Below are 20809 nucleotides of genomic sequence, written 5' to 3' on the forward strand. Positions count from 1 at the left end.
GGTAAAATGGAACATTATTACACATGCATATGTTTTAAACATTTTTATCCCAAGAAGTTTATATCCTCTGTATCCCCTGCCCTTCCTTTTTTTTCTGGGAAGTTCCTTGACATGGTTCTGAAGCAAAACAAGGGGATAAACCAAGAAGAACAATACAGGAAATAATGATTCCAGTCTTGGAAAGTCATAAATGGACATCCAAAAATATCAGCTGAACCAATCAATCTAGATGAAAGCAGGAGGACAGAGAACAAGGAAGCAGATATCAAGGAAAAAGGGGATTCTGGAGATTTGATTTACTCTTGAGAATTTATGGAAATAATAAGGCAAATAACATGAGGAAAAAAACAAAGGCAATCGGAAAGCACAAAGCTACATAGAAAGGAAATAAGGAGTACCCTATTAAGACTATTCGGAAAACAACATATACATATTTTAATGTAAACACCAATTATTGATTTTCAAATTTTAGTATTAAACAATTGGTAAAGCAAATAGCTATGTGTGTATACATGTCTACCTACACACACATACACATGTATATTTATAGTAAACATGGAGATGATGGAAATTGGCAGTTGGGAGTGAGAGAAGAGAGATGCCATCTCATCTGACAAGGCAAGTGTCAAGAGACACTATTTATAGTTAATAGAATAGGAAAAGATGTGTAAGTAAACTAAAATTTAAACGTATGTATTGGAGGAACTTAAAAGACATATATAACTATATTGTGAGGTGAAGGAGGGGATTAGGAGAGGATGTTAGGAAGGCAATACAAAAACCAAGCAAATCTTCGTTTCCAAGTTAATGCTATTTAAAGCTGATAAGTCATAAATAGCATTATAATTAAATTTTTTATACATATTATACAAGTAAATACTAGAAGAGTATTAAAATAAAAACTTTACAGATCTTAAAGTGGTTCCTCCTGAATAAAAGGCCTGGACACTGTATAGAGGACTGGGCTTTAGAAGGCTGCTTTCATTACTCTCCTATACTCTTAGCCATGTGGCATGTGCTATATCAATAAAAAATAAAATAGATATGCCTATCAATCTATCTTATCTCTATCTAGAGACAGACTTATCTGGATAGAGAAATAATATGCATAACTGAAATTCTGTCCTTAAATAATTACATGGAGATGTATTTTTTTAAATGCTAAAAGGATTTAAAAGTGGCTCCCTCTGAGTAAAAGGACAGACAGAGCTGCAGTTATCATCACTGCTCTTTTAGGAGAGGTCACCTGTCTTCTCACCTATCTTTCTGCTTCCAGAAAGTGCAAGAGAGACAGGAAAGTCATCCATAAAGCTACTTCTTTGTATTTCCATATTTTCTCCTCTAACAATCTATCTGAATCCCAAGAACTTTATTCTGTCCAGTTGTGGCATATTTTATTTCATATGGCAAAATATTAGTCCGAGCTCAAGGAGTTAATGCACTTCCTTCTCAGGTTGAAATGTTACCTTAATTGCCCGTGTTTATTCTTGGCATTTCCAGTTTCCTAAATATACAAGGTTACTTTCCAAACTCTTTGTGCTCATGTATGTGTGTGGGGTCTTGTTGAGATGGGTAAAATGTTTCAACTTACCACACTCAGAGAAAGAAATCATAAAACAGCAGGTCAGGCAGGTACTGTTATTTCACCTTTAACGTTACTATGTTTTCAATACTGTATTTCAATAGATTTCATTCTGCATAATAATTTATCAAGAATTATCAAAACTCTTAATGAGCTCAGAGAACTTTGGCTCCAATAAAATGAAACCTTTGTCACAAATTGGTTGAGCCCATGACTGCAACCTAGTCATTCAATTGTACATAAGTCAAATTGTATTTTTACTTTGTAGAAATAAGTTCCCAGTGAAAGAAAACTCATTTTAAAACTTTGGGTCATTAAACCTTAAATGGTAGAATATCAGTGAAATAAAAATGAACTGGGCCAAGACTGAGAAACTTGGAAGCCAGCCATTGTTCCACAAGTAACAACTTATGTTGACATTGGAGAAATCTAACCTTACTTGTTTTCAGTTTACAAATGTCAAAATGAGAGATAGGTCTAAATAAAAGCTTTCTAAAAATCTCTTGTAATTCTAAAGTCATGAATTTGGAACACTGAATTTTCAGTTTTCAGTGGCTGCTGCCATGTAGATTATATTTTTTTTTTCCTAGAAATTCTTTTTGCTGTTAAAATTAATTAAATTGTCTATCATCAGAAATACATAAGAACAAGTTTTGTTCTAATGACTTAGGCAAACTTTTAGCATTGTGTGCTCACTACATGCGAGCAATGATCCCATTTAATCCTCGGATTAACCTGTTGTGGTTTAAATATTATAATTCCCATTTAATAGATAAGAATAATGAAACTCAGAGGAATTAAGCTATTTTCCCAAGATCACACAGCAGATAAAATGTGAAGATGCAGAGACTGAACTTGGGTATGACTAATTCCAGAAAACCTGCTCTCCATCCATTTAATACAATTGAAATTGTATTTCATATAGTTAAATATAATCATATATCATCTAAAGAACCAAGCTCTTTCCTACATCCTGTGGAATATACACTGGCCAACTAACAACACACAGGAACAGAAATTTGTCCTTTGTGCTATCCTTAGCTCCAAACAAAATCAGCTGCCCCAAACTATTACTAGACCTACATATGCTTTATTTATTAATCAGAAACACACAGTGACAGGAAGTTATTAAATACCAATTCTTAGCCCCCAAGAGAACATAATGAATAATAATAGTTGGACAAGTTTATCAGAAGGGGGACTGCAACAAATTTGTGGAATCCCTTATGAAAATTCAAACACTGAACTTCCAGTATGGGAATCATGACCAATATGTACTTGACAAGACAATATTTTTAAATTTGCCCTTAAAAATATCTTAAATATATTTCATAGCAAAACATGTTTTTGAACCGGCACTATTAAATGTTAATAAGAACATTTAGTTCTACTAAGTATTGTTTAAAAAAGTAAGAAATTTAAAATTAGGACATAATTCCACCATACACACCCAAAGCTATAGAAACCCTGTCCCATTCAAGATAAAAGGCAACTTGAGTCTCTAGGAACATTCAGTTTGTTGCCATAATGGATGACTAGAGGTCATATTCATTTACTTTAAAAGGTTTTGGTAACAGTGAATCAGGTCAAGATGAACCATTGTTTTAGGATCATTACTGGAAATATAAACCACCTAAGTATCAGTATTAGAAATAGATTGAATTAACGTAAAAGAGATTACTCAGGAAATTAAAATGGGCACAGTAGTATAAACAATAGAGTAAAAAATAAAAGTTATCCTCAAAAAAATCTAGGAAGATATTTTTCTATGAAATATTTATAAATTTCACCTTATATTTTATGAGCATTAAAATTTAGCTAGATACAGTAAGTAGGAATGTAAAAGTGTTCTATATTTTTAAGAACAGTAATAAATATTTAAAGGAAAACATTACCAAATAATAGAAAAAAAAAACTGAAACTTCTTGGTGTTCCTAAAATTAAGTCTCATAAGGAAATGAACAAATGTTCTTGAGAAAAGATGAGATGTTACTGTTACTGTTATTATGACACCATTTTACTTGTAGAATGAAATAATTTATGAAATTGCAAAGAATAACAAAAACTTTCTTAAATCTTTGAACCATGAGTCATGTGAGTAAACCTGAAAGACAACTATAACTCTATCAAGTATTCATTCATAAGGAAGTAATGTAGATTGAGCTTTTAATTCAATCAGGCAGTTTTAGAGCTACGGTTGCTTTTTAAAGAGTGACAGTTCATAAAGAATTGAGCCTGAGTTATTAAATAAAATTGGCTAATTTGCTAATTCTTATAGCATTTTTCTCTTCAAATAAATATAGAGTAAAATCTACCACTACTCTTTTCATGTGGAGTTGAAAAAAGATAGAATTAACAGGTCAAAATAAATTTTAAATAACCTCGTCATTAGAATATGTGAATGGTGAATATGCATACACGCAAATACACACTTGTTCATATATTTTGAAAATTGATTCACGTGTACTTCGAATGAAATAAAGATGTCTAAATTAGCCTCTATTTAAAGAAATCTCGGTAAAAGAATAAGAAAAATGTCGGGGAACATAACAAGGGTGAAAATTTGTCCACTCTCTTACCTTATCAATATAACCCATCTAGCAGATCTGTCTAACCCAACTAATTGCATGCCTCTACCAATACTTAGACCAAGTTAGTGTCTTATGTATTTAAAATTGAAACAAAAATTTTAAAGGTGGTCATAACTGTGGACCAGAAGCATTGAAGTTCACACTTCTATCAATAAAGGAACTGGAATGCATTGTTTTCTAAGGTCCAAAGCAACAACAGTACAACACATCAAAGAATATGCAAACGGTGAACAAAGTAAATTGGTATATTTATTTCTATGTCATCTTAAGGCTCCATATTTAAGAAAGAAACAAGAAGTAGATCAAAATTTAAATATATCACATAAGTATTTCCAGATATCAAAGAAAATTAATCTATGGTGAATTCTTATGTGAGCATTTGATTATGTATGCATTGACAAAAATACATTTTACAATAAATTTGTTATAAATTTGATTTGCCTTTCACTAAAGCAGTTTGACTTTTACTCTTCTTCCTCCTTGTCCTATGCTGCCAAGGAAAAGGAGGAAGTAGAAAGAAGAAAAAAAGAGAAAACATTCTAAAAAAGATATGGTAAGGATTTATGTGAGAAAAAACAGGAACTGTTCTACATTTTTCTATTTCTACACATGCCACTACATCAGTGTTTCCCATAACTGTTTGAACAATCTCTCAACAGACGATTTTAAATATATTGTGACTTTTATAACTATTAAGTGCTTATAAGACTGCCCCAAATTAACAATTTATACAATATGCTTTAGAACTATGCTTTTAGTTAGTGAATATACTAGAAGCTGTGAAAATGAATTCCTTTCAGATTGTCAATCTTGCTCAGTACTTATTTTTTTACCTTAAACATTCCCTACTTTCCAAATTCTTTTTTTAAAAATAATAGCTTGATGGGTTTTGACTCTGTCAGTAACATTTATCTGTACTAAAACTAGAAAGAAGACAAACACAGATATAATGTCTCAAAATCTCTATTGATGTTTTCCTCAAATTACCATCAGTGTGACATTATTTCCTTTAGGGGCAGCAGGGTTGGTTGGTTGTTTTTCACCTTGCAAACTAGTGGAGGCCAGGAGCTTAACATTTTGATCAAATAGATATGCTAAACTTTTAAATTTCTCTTACTCAGCAAAATTTCTATTAAGAGTCAGAAAATTTTGCTTCTGATCCTAGTTCTACCTATAACTAGTTGCATAATCTTGGGCAAGTCATTAAACTTGGCTTCAGCTCTCTAGAACATAGTTTCTATAGTCTATCATTTTTAGGGCAGGTAATTTTTAATGCACTTTATTTTTTAAATGCTCTGACATAAATTATAATGCTCTATGATCTGGAGCAAGAATCCATTCATTTCAACATTTTGTCATTATGAGTGAGCTTAAAATCCACATTATATATGTAGTGGTCATAATTGTGGAATAATTCCAAAAAAGTTCTGAAGGTGTTGGCTAAATTTAAATGGTCAAAAACCAAGCTTATTGGGCCTTCTTCATGTTTATAATATGGGTTTATATATACTTTTGAAATTATGTTTAGCAAAAGACCCTCTCAGTCTCATAAAAATTATAAAAATTTAAAACCATTGGTACCCTCATCAAATTACAGTAAAACCAAGTGATTTTGCAAAAAGCCATTTCACTGATTATAGAATTATATCTTATTTACAATGAGAGACTGCCAAAACATTTTTTTAACTTAGGTTTTTAATAATTAAAAACATTTTAAATGTAGATAAGCAGAACTGTCAACTAAAACTATATTCAAAGTTAGCATACTTGGACTGAACATGGAAATCCAATGAACAGTTTAAACCACTGAAGTGAACTACCACACTCCAGATCTGAACAGATGGATCATATCACATTAGAAATGTGCTGCTCATAATTACAGTTAAAGAAGGCAAAGACTCCTGGTTGGATCATCTCACTGATGTTTCTCTGTCTCACTGAAGCTGCGACCAGCTCACTAAAATCTCAGGTGGAACAAGAATGAGTAAACCTTGATTGGGCTGTATAATCCAGGGCAAAGTAATTAAGTGAACCTGACCCAATTAGATAAACTTTGTTGGCAAAAAATTCTAAACATGATTAGCCCACAAATAAAATAATTTTGACATGTTTGCCTCTGTCATTTATGATATTTACATTCAATAAAATATGTTGGATTCTCAAAATATAACTTCAAGAGAATGATGGATTCCTCCCCAGATAATCTGACTGCGAATCTAACATTTGCTTCCAGATGGAGAATGTTACATAGGGTTGGATGCATAGCTCCATGAATTAGATTCCTTTTCTTGCTAGTCATAGCAAGTATGTCTTGAACACTTACTATGTGCCTTGACACTACACTAAAGCTCTCCATCTATGACCTCATGAAATGCTCATAAATGCTCTATGAAATAAGTGCTTTCAGAAAGCGAATTTTCAGGAAGGGATACAAATTTTGTCAAAGAAGTTCATGCCGCTCGCAAGTGATATCCCTGGAAAACTACTTTTTCCTTTTGTTACCAATACAGCTGCTTTCTTCCTTCTTTGTTGATGCTCTTCAACATTGCAAATTTCCACAAAGGAAAAATATGGAGGTTAGAAAGCCTCCCATCTTGGTTTCTTCCAGCAACACTAAGGGTGAAATTCTACTTGAACACCAAGTCATTACGTTCCCTAACTTCCACCTTTACCACACATGGCTCTTGAGCACACAGTAAAACGTTCTCTCTGCCACTGTTTGCTAGCTGAAACCCTGCTGTACCTTTCTGCTTTGGTCCCCCTGCAACTCTCCCATTAAGAACACTTACAGGCACATTTTAAACATTAAAAAAATAGAGACAATGAAACATTTCTAATAAATTTCCCTTCAATATAGGATGAAAATTACTGTCAGCTTGCTTAGACTGGAGCTCCCTGACACAGGAGGGCCTATGGCAGAGAGCCACAGGAGGCAACGTGTCATGAATTAAACTGAAAGCAATTTTTACTTTAGAGGTCATTTCAGTTAGGTCCACCTAAGACTGAGAAACAAATTATGTAATTTTTAATTGGACATAAGTATGAAATTATGATTTCTGACCTGGATCTGTTGCTGAAGCAAATTGATTTTGTGTTGTTGCTGCAGAAGCTGCTGCTGTTGTCTTGCAATCTGTGGAGAAATTGCACATAAAAATTATTTTTAAAGAGCACTGTAGTCCCAGGGGGAAATTACCAATATTCTATTTCTCAAAGTTTGATTTGATGCTGATTAAGATGATGCATATAGATGTACCTGTGTCCTTACAGTACCAGCAATTCATCGTTAAGTAGGATCAAATAAGACATTTAGTCTTCAGAAACTGTTCTTACTATTATTATTATTTAGCCTAAAACGAATATAGCACATCAGTGATCCAATCAGTAAGAAATGTAGAGAGTTTTAAAAATCCTGCTTCCTGGCAATACATTAAAAAGGTTACTGTCTTTGACATTTTCGACTCTTTTCTATGAGAGTATTGCATAAACAGGGAGTTGTGACCAAAAAGTTCAGCATAGCACAGAGTTTTGTAAGATGTTTTATTCCTTAGTGAGGTTTTGGTACTTTTGCTTTGTTTGGTTGTTTATTGATTGCTTGATTGATGTAAATACTGTCCTCATTTCTGCTTCCCTCAAACCCCTAAACTGCCAATTCCTCAATATACTCCATTCTGGTTTCTGCTCCCATTCTCTACTAAAATGATTCTTAATATACTCACCAACCACTTCCATTTTTTTAAATTCTGAAGTGTTTTTAGTCTTCAACTTTTAACCTTTCATCAGAATTCAACACTTAAGTGATCCCAAACTTCAGTGATCCCAAACTTACTTTCTTGGCTTCTAGGACATCACATTTTCCTAGTTTTGCTTCTACCTCTCGGTTTATTCGTTCTCAATGACCTTCAAAGGCTCTGTCTAGCCATCTACTGTTGTAGTTCTATAAGGCTTAATTCTAGACTCAATGATTTTTCTTCTGTACCTACTTCCATGTATGTGCCAAGTGATTGTAAATTTGTTTTTCTAGCCTAGACCTTTGCTGTAAGCCTCAGACCCATTTATCCAATGACATTCTCAAAGGTGCTTCAAATTCAACAGTTTCAAAACTAAACTCAAGACTTAGCCCTCATTGTGGTCATCTGAACTGTTTTCCAAGCCAGGGACTAGAACGATCACTCCATAATTTACTCTGATAAGATATCCTCTTATTTAATACACAGCATGCTATGATTTTATATTTATTTAATTATTTTTTTGTTTTAATTAACATCTTTCTGTCTCCTAGGTAGAAATCCATAAATGCAGTGAGGTTAGGGATCATGTACATTTTGCTCATCATTTGGAAAAAGTCTGGAGCAAAAGGAGTACAGAATGAATAGTTGATGAAGAATGCTTGATTGAAAAGATGAGAAGAAAATTTTCAACAGTTGTGTCATATAAGGTAGGAAACCTGGTAAGAATGTAATATCACACTCATAAATAAGCTCTAATTCTTATTCTCATATTATAATCATTTTCATGTTCATTAAAAAAGTATATCCCTTAACTTCAGTAACAGAAAGCTAAAAATTCAGGAAAACAATTGATACATACATAGTCCTTTACTATAAATAAAAATAAAGAAGCAAAATGAAGGGGATGAACTACGTGGCTGCACAATATACTTTTTATGTCCCTTATGGATATTGGTATAATTAAGATTATTTTAATGCTTTCTTCTACCTTAGGAATATGGTAAAAAAAAAATCTTTTTTTTTTTTTTTTTTTGCAGAAAGGTAGGAACACAGATGGTAGAAAAAGAAATATTGCTTTTTTCCTTAAGTCCAGTTCCTTTCCCCTACATACCAATATTTTAGCTGATAATTAAATCCTCTTATCAGCATCTTAAGAACTTATCAAGAAACTGACCACTTCGTACCCTTCCATCCTTCTTCCCATTCCAAACTACTATTGCATCTTGCCTAGATTGTTGTAAAAGCCTCCTATTTGCTCGTTCTGCTTCTGCCCTTGCTCCCTACAGCCTATTATTAACCAGCATCTGAAAAGATCCTTTGAAATATAAGTTGTGTCTTGTCACTCATCTTTTCAAAATACTTTGTCTCACTCAGAGTAAAAGCCAGTATCTGCAAGCCCAATATGATTTGGCTTCATGTCACCTCTGACTTCTTCTCCTCCTTCTCTCTGTCCTTCGTCACACCACTCTTGGCGCATTGCAGTCCTGTCTCTTGAACACATCAAGGATCTTCCTATTTCCCAAGGATGCTTCTGCCTTAGAGCCTCCATATGAAACACTTGTCTTCCCCTCCATATGAAACAGTCTTTTCCTAGATGACTCACTTTTTCACCTCCTACAAATCTCTGCTCAAATATTACCCTGTCAATAAGGTCTTCTCTGAGCACTCATTTTAAAAGAGCCTATCTCTCTACTTGGTACCCTCGTCCCTGACTCTCTGCTATATTTTTCACCATAATCCTTATCAACATATAATATATTTTATGTTTTTATTTTTATTTTTTTTACTTATTGTCTATCTCTTCCCAATTAGAATTCAACACATGAAGGATTTTTGTCTGTTTTATTCTTTGTTGTAGCCCAGTAACTAGAGCAGAAACTAACATCAAATCAGTGCTCAATAAATATTTGTTGAATAGATAAAAATGAAATGAAACTCAGAGTCTGGTGGAAAGGCTGATCAGTAGATAGGTTCATTAGCATCTCTAAGGGCTATAACAAGAAGGTTAGAGTGCACAGAGTAGGGACACGCTATACTGAGTAGGGAGTGTTAGGAGGAACATCAGAAAAGGAGTTCTCAAGAGAACATAAACCTAGCCTGAATCTTAAAGAATAAATACTACGTGCCCTTCAAGAGTTCCCTGTGCCCTGATGAAAAGATTGGTGGCCACAGGAGTGGTGACTATGCGTGCCAGCACTGCATGGTGGAGAGGGACTTCCATGGAGGGCAGGTTGGGCTCCAGAAACCTGACCTGTAGCTACCAGGAGCTATCTTCTCTCAGGCTGTGTAGGCATCATTGCTTGGCATCTCTCCAATACAGGGAAGGGATTCTGGAAGAACACAGGATTTCTAAAGTTCCAAGGAGAGTGTCAGAGAAAGTAAAAAATTCTAGAATCCTTTGCTATTTGGAGATCCAACAGAATGTGAACGGGAAAGAGAGAAAACTTGCTCTCCATTAGTGATTGCTCAGATTTTTTTTAAGGATAATCAGACCCAAAAGGAGGGATTTGAGCCCTCAGATCCACCAAAAAGAGAGAAAAATTGCTCTCCATTAGTGATTGCTCAGATTTTTTTTAAGGATAATCAGACCCAAAAGGAGGGATTTGAGCCCTCAGATCCACCAAAGTAGGGATTTTCTACAAAGAAATATCACCATCTGAAGTATAGTTTCAGAGGCTCTTAGAATTTTCTAGAATTAAGATGTCTGAAGGTATTAAGAGTGAAAACACACAAGAAAAATGTGATATTTTTCTAGACTGTCATAGACAAGTATTCTGAACTGTTTTATTATAGGGGTAAAGCAAGAGGAATATGGACCATAGCCAGTAACAAGCCAAATATATCTTTAAGGAAACTGATGAGCTATTTCACTAAAAATAAAATATCATCTATCAAGCAGAAATGAACCACTTAGTAGAGTACACTGGATGAAAGGGGGTCTCCTTAAACATAATCTGAATATTTCTTTACCTCTTTCAACTCTGCTAGTTTATACTTTGAAAGCTATTTAGAAGATTTTGCAGTACTTGTGGGGACACACAAATATCCTTGACTAAATAATGGTTCTCCTCCATTTAGGATAATGAGTAGACTGAGCTCAGAACATGAGATGTTAAAGGGAGATAGCCCTGGAAAAGATGTACTCGCCCTATAACACCCTCTAGTTTCCCTTCTCATTACTACCAATTTTCTTCAAGTAACAGTTCTTATGCATTGCCACCACTTTAGCACTACATACCAATTCTTTTATATGTCAATTCTTATTGTCTCATTTCTGCTACTAAAGCTCCACAGAAGCCACAGTCTTAAAGGCCAATGATGAGAATCTAAATGACAAGCCTAGTAGCTTCTTGATTCTGGTATGTTCATTTTCCTCATTCAGCTATATATAGTATCTCCAAAGGATCTGCCCTTAGTTCCTTTCCAGTTTCTCAAGGTATCACCACTACTCTAATTGAAGGCTTATAAATCTGCCATTCCTCTGCATGGAACACTGTGCCCAGATATTAATATGGCTATTTCTTGTGTGTCATTTAGATCTGAGCTTAATTGCCAGATCCAACTACCCAATCTAAGAACCACTTCTTTGCCATACCAATAACTATTTATGAAATTACTCTTCTTACATTTTTTCAATTTACTTATCTCTATTTGAAATTATTTTGTTAATTTCTTTTTCTTTGTCTTTCTGGTTAATTGAGGTAGCCTCAGCAGTTAGCACGATGCCTGGCACATAAGCAGCACAATTACTATTTGTTGATCAAATGAATAAAACTAATTTACTCCAGTGGTTTAAAGTACCATTTCTATGTAGATAATATAAGACATTTAGCTCACCCCTCTCTTTCAAACTGTTGATTGACATTTCTACCTGTATCTAGGTCCTTTCAGACGACAACCTGACAACAGCTTTAATTCAACATAATAAAGCCACTTTCTTTTCTAATGCTAGCCTTTCCCTGACTTGCCTTACTAGTCAGGTTCAAGACTTTCTTTCTCCCTTTTGCCCACTCAAAAAGTTCAAGTAACCATAATTCTTTGGTGAAATCTCTGCGTTAGTCAAGGCTTTTATTCCTTTCTTTTTTCTTTTTTTTTTCCATGTTCATTACTGCGTCTACTTTAGATTCTTGTTCTTTCTTATTTAAATTATTATGGTATCCTCCTATCTAATATTCTTGCCCTATAATTGAAATTTTACTGTAGTAGATGAATCCTACCTATTCTTCAAAGCTTATACCGAAAATCTGTTTAATGAAATCTTTTAAAATGTTCCTGACTGGAAATATTCTCTGGATTCTCTATGGTTATTTTTGGTATTTCTCTCATGAACTCTTGGCATTTCACCTTGATTATAATTACTTTCACGTTACGTACCATTAAAGTAGCCGGTAACCTCCTTCAGGTCAGAGTTTTTTGTCTGCTTTGTTTTGCCTTTTTATTTATTTACGTGGGGGCAGGGAGGAGACGATTTAATTACCTTTGTATGCCTACAAGGGTGACAAAAATAGCAGGGAAAACAAAGCCTAAGGAATCTGTGTCTCTAGTTTGTACTCACCTGTTCTTGTTGCTGCTTGGCCAGCTCCATTTGCTGGCGCTGTTTCTCAATCTGAGATGCAGCCAGTTTCTTCTGTTCGTCATGTGCCGCCAATAACTGCTCTCGCAGACTGGTCAGCTGATTGATCATACCCATGAGCTGCCTCTCCTTTTCAGCTAGGCTTTCGGGAGTCCCTGAAAATAATATGACAATAAAACATACAAGAAAGGAGAAATGAGAAGACAGTGATTTTTCAATGACAATGATTCTGTCGTACATAGGACTATTCCAAATATAAGATTCAACACTCAAACATATACTTACCTTCTTTTAGATTTGTGATGGTTATTTACCCATTACTAAACATCAGAATGAATGAATATTTTTATTGTTTTTTTAATTTGTGACAAGTAATAATATATAGTTTTTTTCTCTTTTATTTTACAAGTAATTCCAAAACTGTAGGTTTAGCTACTACTATTATTAATGTTCTATGCTGGGGCCTGATAGAAATAAAAAGAACCTAAGTAGTTTTTTTTTAAATCAAAATAAAGAAGCAAGACAAAAACATGAAAATTTAATAACCATAATTATTAAGAAATCAAGGTATTACTATCAGTGATATTCTTTAAAAAGAATCTTAAAAAATCAGAACTAATAAATCTTATATTAAAAAGGGAAAAAATCCATTAGCCAATCAAGTTTTGGACCTTTTTTTTTTATATATATATGCCACTCAGTCTTTCTTCAAAAATAGAATATAGCTCACAGAAAATACTGAAGTTTGAGAATATAACTTTAGTTTATCATGAAATAATTAATGTGGTTGGAAAACTAACAGATCACATTATGGTCACCCAGGATTACAGTTAAATCCAAGAATCAGATCAGTCTCGGCAACCATTTAAAATAAATACCATCCCGATCCCATCCGATCTCGGAAGCGAAGCAGGGTTGGGCCTGGTTAGTACTTGGATGGGAGACCACCTAGGAAGACCTGGTGCTGTAGGCGTAAAAAATTAAAAATAAGGGATTGTAATCTGACAAGGTCCTTGCAATCTGTGAGGTCAACCAAGGGTTGTCTCATCTAAATAATAATAATAATAAAAATAAAATAAATGCAATAAAATAAATACCACGATCAAGATTTGAAAATGCCAGTGAACAGTCTGAGTCAGGTTAAAAATACTAATTTGATAAACTGGAAATGTGAGCAGTTCACTGAAAAAGAAACATTTTCACTTTTAATTGTTCTCTTAAAATTCACCAGATAGACAAGATCCCTATGGTAAAGTACTAGCAGTAGAAGAGAACATACTTTTTAAATACAATATTCATTTGAAACATAAGACACTGACCACTATTTTAATAATGCATTTGCCACCTGTATATGTAATTAGATAGAAGATTCTGTTATAACTCTGTCACCCTCTGCATTCCACTGCATTTCTCCCTACCAATTTATGCCGAAGAAGCGTGTGCTTGCTTTTTTTGGAAGTAGTAGCTCTAGTTGGTAGCTTATAATTTATCTGTGCCCATTTGGAATGAAAATAAAGTTTCTAATGTAATTTAGAAAATTGGCCAGAGAGCAAACATCCAGAAAAGAAATTCTGAGTCAATATAAAGCAAGCATCATGGCTTATATTCCTTATTCCCAGAATCTAGCCTTATTCAGGGCAGGTGTTCAATAGATATTTGGATTTCATCTAAAAGAAGGATATTTACTCTAAGCATAATAAGTATATGACTACTGTAATTAGAATCTTAATATTAAATAATCTAAATACCGGGAATATTTTTTAAATGAAAATATTCAAATTAGTGTAAAATGTGCATCTTCAGTAGAGGAGTAAATTACTACCACAATTCTAGGATACACACTAGAAAGAGTTATACGTATTCTGTCTTGTAATCCTCATAATCTTCAAGGGGGCAATGTCATTTCTAAAAATCTAGCCCAAGAAAACTATCAGAAATGAAGATAAGTATTAATAAGTGTTTTAAATGAAATATTAGAAAAACTTAAATATCGAATGGGAATGGTCAAATAATTATGGAATATCCATATGCTAGATTATTTTGCATCTGTGATAAAAGTACGTAAGGATATTTAATGATATGGAAACTTGTTCATCACATAAAGCTAGGTAGAAAAGCTGGATAGAAATGAAACTTCTGTATAAACACCTCAATGCATGCACGTGGAAGAAAATTTATGAATACATTAATAGTGGCTATTTCTAGGTGATAGATTATAGATCATTCTAATATTTTTTCATATTTTTATATTTAGAAAATTTTCTACAATGACTACTATTATTTACATACTCAGAAAAATGTATTTCATGTAAATATGTGGAAGAATAATTTAAAAGCTTAAGGTGGCATTATGCATTTTAATAACGGATATAATACCAATATGTAAAGAAATATACTTATTATACTTATTTGATGATAAGTATAAACAAATATCATTTTGGCAACAATATATGAAAGATTAACAAAACCTTTCTGTCTCAGTAATATAGATGTAAATAAGATTTATTTGAAATTTAAAGCAAATCTAATTTCAGAGTTCATATGCAATTCAAAATTTTTGAACCTTTAGCCTGTCACCCTTCATCTTGACCTTCTCATGTGACTTCTCAAACACACCTCAATTCTGTTTCAACTCCTACTTAGTTAACCTTTTCTTCTCAATCGTCTTTACTGGTTCTTCTTCTTCTGCCCACTCAGAAATGCTCAAAATCTTCCCAGTCTACCTTTCTTTTGGCCTTGAGCTAACTAATATGATTCATTTCTCAAACTTTGTATTTCAACAATTCTGAGATCATTATTTGGGGTCTTTTAAACTCTCTGAGTCTTACAATGGACACTGTCTCAGAGTCAATGAAATATTAAGGTGTATACCAACCCTAAGCTTGTCTTCTAGCCCTACCAACTTATTTATGGATGTAGGATAAATATCTCTAAGTGTAGATATGAAATTTTAAAATTTCATATGTATAAGGTGGAACTCTATATTTTGCTCCAGTTTTTAAAGCATTATCACTCAATCAATTTTCTAAGCTAGAAATATTAACATCATCCTCAATTCTCTTCTCAGCCAGCCATCCTTATTATCCACAAATAAAAATTTTTCCTCAAAATAGATTTTTTGTTTTTCTTTAATTAATTTATTTTTTTAATATTATTATCTTCACATGAGTAAATAACCAGTAATTATAGAAGTGTATAGAATGAAAGATCCCCTCTCAACACTGTACTTCAAAAAAACCACCATTATTATTTTCTTGGGTAGCCTATACTTGTTAATAAAGATTTAAGCATATACCAAGGCTACTGTAGCAAAGTACCACAGATTGAGTGGCTTAAACAATAGAAATTTAAATTTACTGGCTAAAAGTCCAAGACCAGGTGTCACTGGAGTTGGTTCCTTCTGAGGGCTGTAAGGAAAAAAATATGTTCCAGAAAAATATGTTCCAGGAAAAACACCTTTTTCCTTAGCTTGCAAATTGCCCACTTTTATCTGTGTCTTCACATCATCTCTTTTTGTACATGTCTGTGTCCAAATTTCCTCCTCTTATGAGGACACCACTCAGATTAGGGCCAACCATAATGACTCCATTTAAACTTAATTACCTCCAAAGAGATCCTATCTCCAAGTACAGTCACATTCTATGGTACTAGGGGGGAGACTTTCAACACACAAATGTTTGGAAAGACATAATTCAACCCATAAAAATTTATTTTACATAAGCGATAATATAACAAACACTGCTGTATAGTACTCAGAGCACTTGTTCCAACTTTCCTCCTCTATCTCTACTGTCATTCTTCATCTTCTTTTTCATGAATTGTTGTAACAATTTTTAATAGAACTTCCTGTCATTAATTTTTCCCTCTACAGACCTATTCTCTAAAAAGGTACCCAAATTATTTTCCTAGAAAACAAATTTAGTCTTCCTCTGTTGAAACACCTTCACTGTTTTCAGAATAAAATGTCAATTAATTCTTAAGAATGAATGAAGTCCTTCAAAATATAACCTAATCTTCCTACTTTTTTGTGTATCCCAAATTCTAGCTACACTGAATTTTCTACCACCCTTCCAAAATGCTACCCGCATAAGTGCTAACTACATAAATATTCATTCTTCATGTTCCAGCTCCTGTGTCTTGTTTTTTACAATTCTTTTCCTTATTCCCATTGATAACAGTTGTTCTTTTCTTTGGGAATCCACACGGTATGTAACTTTATTATGGTACTTAAATATTATATTGTATTATCTTGTTTTCATAGTTGTCTTCTAAAGTCAGCAGAGATAGTTGTGACAGCAACAACTGTACATTACCAACTTTTATATCTTCATTACCTACTATAGCACCTGGCATACAGCAAATCATCTAAAACTGTTTAATGAATGGCATAAAGAACAAAGTCCCTTCTTTTTAAACCACTCTCAAGTTTAGGCATGCCATGTAGCCAAGAAAAATGGTGAACTGTTTTATCGTCTATCACTTGCATAAGTGTGAGTTGAACCAAGGAACTTAGGTTTTTGGAAAATAAATTTTTCCCCATTTTTATAAAAGAACTAAACCAAGATGAAGAAGTAAGCCCTATGGCTTCATCTCTAAATCGTCATATTCTTTATAATTATCTTCCAGTGAGTGTGGAGGGTCCAATAAGTGATTTATAAGCATCGGAGAAACCAGTAATGGTCACAAAACATCCTAGATTAAAAAAAGAAAGAAAATTAACTACATCATTGGAAGATCCCAGAGGCTCACTAAACCGAAAGAAAAGTTACCGTTTCTTTACTTAGATTCAGAATTTTAAGATTCATACAATTATGTAACACTATGGGGACAAAATCATATACGTATGGACTAGCTTCATTAGATTCGGGTAGCTAATGGTATGAGTTTATATATGTGTGTGTGTCATTGATAGGAATTTATCTTCATTTTTTTCAGTTATTTGCACTCATATGTGTTTTAATCTATGCTAGTCCTGCTTCAATTCCCTTAGGAAAAAGGGTTATTGAAGTAAGAAACAAATATATTCTATGTTTCACTTCTTCTTACTGCCTAGTAACCACAGGCATGATAATAATACAGGCGTGAGGTATTCCTTTAGTTCTATAGGTTCTTTAGAAGAAGCACAGGTCAGAACATTTCTCAATATAATGTAACAGAAGTTAAGAGGAAAGGGAACCAGCTTCAGTCATCCCCATCTCAATAAGAGAGATCACCATCCATACAATGGATTCTTTTTTTCTGCCTCATCTTCTATATCTAATGCATTGGGAGTCCTGCTACCCCTAGACAATATTACGAATCAGTCTATGAATCTTCATTTCCACTACTAACTCTTAATCAGGACCACCATCATCTCTTGCCTTGACTACTACAGCAGTTTTCTAACTATTCTGCCTGCTTCTACCACTTCCTCTATTAAAACCTATCCTTTAAACAAATGTTTAGAGTGATGTTTAGCAAGGTAAATAAAATCATGTCACATGCCTGTATAAAACCATTTCATAGCTGTATACTGCACACAGAATGAAATTCAAACTCCTTACCTTTACAAAGCCCTGAATGATCAGGCCTCTACTCTCTTTGGCGTCACCTCTCTCAGTTTCTCTTCTGCCGAAATGCTTCAATCACATGACCTTCTTTGAGTGCCTCTAAAACCAATATGCAAACTTGGTCCCACCTTAGGTCCTTTGCACTCCATTTTTTTCCCCTGGAAAATTCTTCCTCTAGGTAAGGGTTTCCCCAATTGGCACCTTGGACATTTCAATACAACTCTTTCTCTGAGGAGCTGTGTTGTTTAGCTTCATTGGCAAGATGCTGATAGTACACCCCACCTAGTTATTACACCAAGAAATGTCTCCAGACATTGCCAAATTTCCTCTGGTAGAGCAAAATCACTCCCAATTGACAACTACTTCAAGTGACTGGCTCTTTTCTTTCATTTATTCAGCATGTATCAACAGAGTTCCTCTTATGTGCCTCGCAGGTGTTCGTGTACAAGTGTACGGTGTACAAGCCAGACAAGAATATCTACTTTACAGAGTTTACATTTAAATGGAAGAGATAATCAATCAATCAAACTCAGATCCATTCAAATAATGGTATTTGTTAAATGAACTGAAAATACAATGAATGAAAACTAACTTAAGTCAGTCTAAATTTACAACTAAAGCTTCTTTCAGTGGCACGCTTATCCAACAAGAGAGGCAGGCAAACTCTGACCCTCAGATTTACTACCTGGGATCTGATTCTTATTCTAAGCCTGCTTGTTTTTAAAATGTCTAATGAATTATCTCTTTCGAGCCAAATATTAAATCTATATACCTCTTTTATCTCAAAATATTATGCCACCTAAGAAAGGATCTACTTTAATCTGCATGTTGAATCCGCATAGGATGTCTTTAAGTCATGAATTCTGAAAGGCTACAGTATTGTTGAATAGATTATATCCTTGAATCCATTATTGGCATTATAGAGCTGTTAGGTATTTGCCTTTATGTCCCAACTGCTAGAAAGAACAAAATTATAGCTTTCAAAAACAGCCATTTTTTATTATACTAACTGCAGCTGGCATTTTCCTTAAAATCAGATATAATACTTTGCTGACCTAAGTTAACGCATTCCGAGCAGGGTAAGAGGGGTCTACCAGAGATACCGATGGGAAAGTAACCAGGCTCTAAGAAATTCCTCAAACAAGGCAGGTAGAGAAACTGATCTAGGTGTTTCTGAGTAACCTAGCCAGAAAACCTCTTAAACAATGCTCTTCTTTTATTAACCTCATCAAGATAGAAATATTTGAGAGAATTTCACATGCAGATATTTTTGTTAGAATTCTACAAATAAATTTAAGTCAGTAAAAAACAATTTTCAATGACTTTATTGAAAAACAAATGATCTGTTTAGATGAGTCAAAGCTACCATGGATCCCCAGGTACTGTCTTCAGGTGAAGTGCCAATGCAATGACATTCAGTATAATGGAATTTCATGCTAGCTGAAACAGTGTGTGACACAATTGGTTGCAAACTGGAGTTGCTGGCACTGTTTTTTCCCCACTTCTCAATAACTATGAGGCTATAAAAGGTATTTCTTCATCTTTTGCACAACTTTTATTCAGTGCTTCTGCTGGAGATAAGGGCAAAAAACTCTGTAAACTGGACAGTTACACCGTATGGCTGATCAGAGAAGAAGAAATAAATAACTTCTCCAGGCAGCTAATCAGTTTATAACATATATTGATTGTTTGCTGTCAGCAGAGCTTTTTAGTCAGGCTGTTTTGTTCTGCGAAACAGGAACTGGTGTCCTTTTTCTGTGTGTGTTTTTAGAGGATCGTTTCTAATGTAACTGTAAAACCTAATTACTTCACATTTCCAAAGTACCAGACCATAAAATAGTATAAATTTTAACAGGCAAAATAATCTAACAGGAAAAATAATTATATGCACTTTGGAGTGGTGACCTTTACAAACTCATATTGTTTCTTAAAAAATGAAATGACTTTAAGTAGGTATGACAACAATTTATCCAGACAAAATGCTATCTATTTCTCCTACTTTTAAAAGTTTATAATTTTTACTTTTTGAATAGCAATAGTAAGAAACACTTCTTTAAACTTTGCCAAGCTGTAATTTTAATCTTTGTCAAATGCCCCAAAAGTAATTCGCTCACAGCAACTCGAAGCCAGCACTTAGGAACTGAGCTCTGTCCTCACTTGGCTATAGTCTTAGATATTCAAGAATAGGTTCATGCACGTGTGCACGCACGCACACACGTGTGCCTGCACACACACACGCGCACACACACACACACACACACACATGCGTGCGTGCATATTTATCCACTCACTTGCATTTTTCCTGGAGCTAAATAAAGTTAAATTAAAATCGACTAGTGTGAATGAAAGAGAAAAGTTTCAGTCCACGAGAAGGTTTGGTAAGTACTATAAAGGCTGTACACATCCTAATATATGCAAAGATTCTATTCAGATACATTATTCTAAAGTATCATTAATAATCATCTAATAATAGAATAAGTTCATATTTTCAGATTTAAAAAAAGTTCATACTTATCCTTCCCTTCTCTGACCAAAAACAGCATACGCATACATGAGACTTACACCTTTATTTGCCTCATAAATAAGCGGCTGCCAAACAGCTAAGCCATTATTCTTGTCTAACTCCTGAGGTGGCATGAAAACCACATTCCTGGGCACTGCATAATCATCATGTCTGACCCCCCAAGAACCATTAAGTCAAATTTATTTACCCTCAGAGTGCAGTACACTATTGTATCCTCTCCACTTTCTAGCCACCTATGAACCTATGAATAGTAATTGCAACT

General features: G+C 33.9%; 1 protein-coding gene across 3 annotated transcripts in view; it reads right to left on the reverse strand.

Annotated features, from left to right (window-relative positions):
* The window catches only part of SOX5 (SRY-box 5), a 378734-nt gene that overhangs the window by 185657 nt on the left and 172268 nt on the right, over positions 1-20809 (reverse strand). For all 3 annotated transcript variants that reach the window (XM_015589995.1, XM_006912686.1, XM_006912687.1), the window contains 2 exons: positions 12457-12629; positions 7222-7303 (listed from right to left, as the gene is read on the reverse strand). In XM_015589995.1, coding sequence (XP_015445481.1) covers positions 7222-7303; positions 12457-12629 — 255 coding nt within the window. The remainder of the gene's footprint in view (positions 1-7221; positions 7304-12456; positions 12630-20809) is intronic.

Source organism: Pteropus alecto, unplaced genomic scaffold, assembly GCF_000325575.1.
Source record: "Pteropus alecto unplaced genomic scaffold, ASM32557v1 scaffold103, whole genome shotgun sequence".
Taxonomy (NCBI): Eukaryota; Metazoa; Chordata; class Mammalia; order Chiroptera; family Pteropodidae; genus Pteropus; species Pteropus alecto.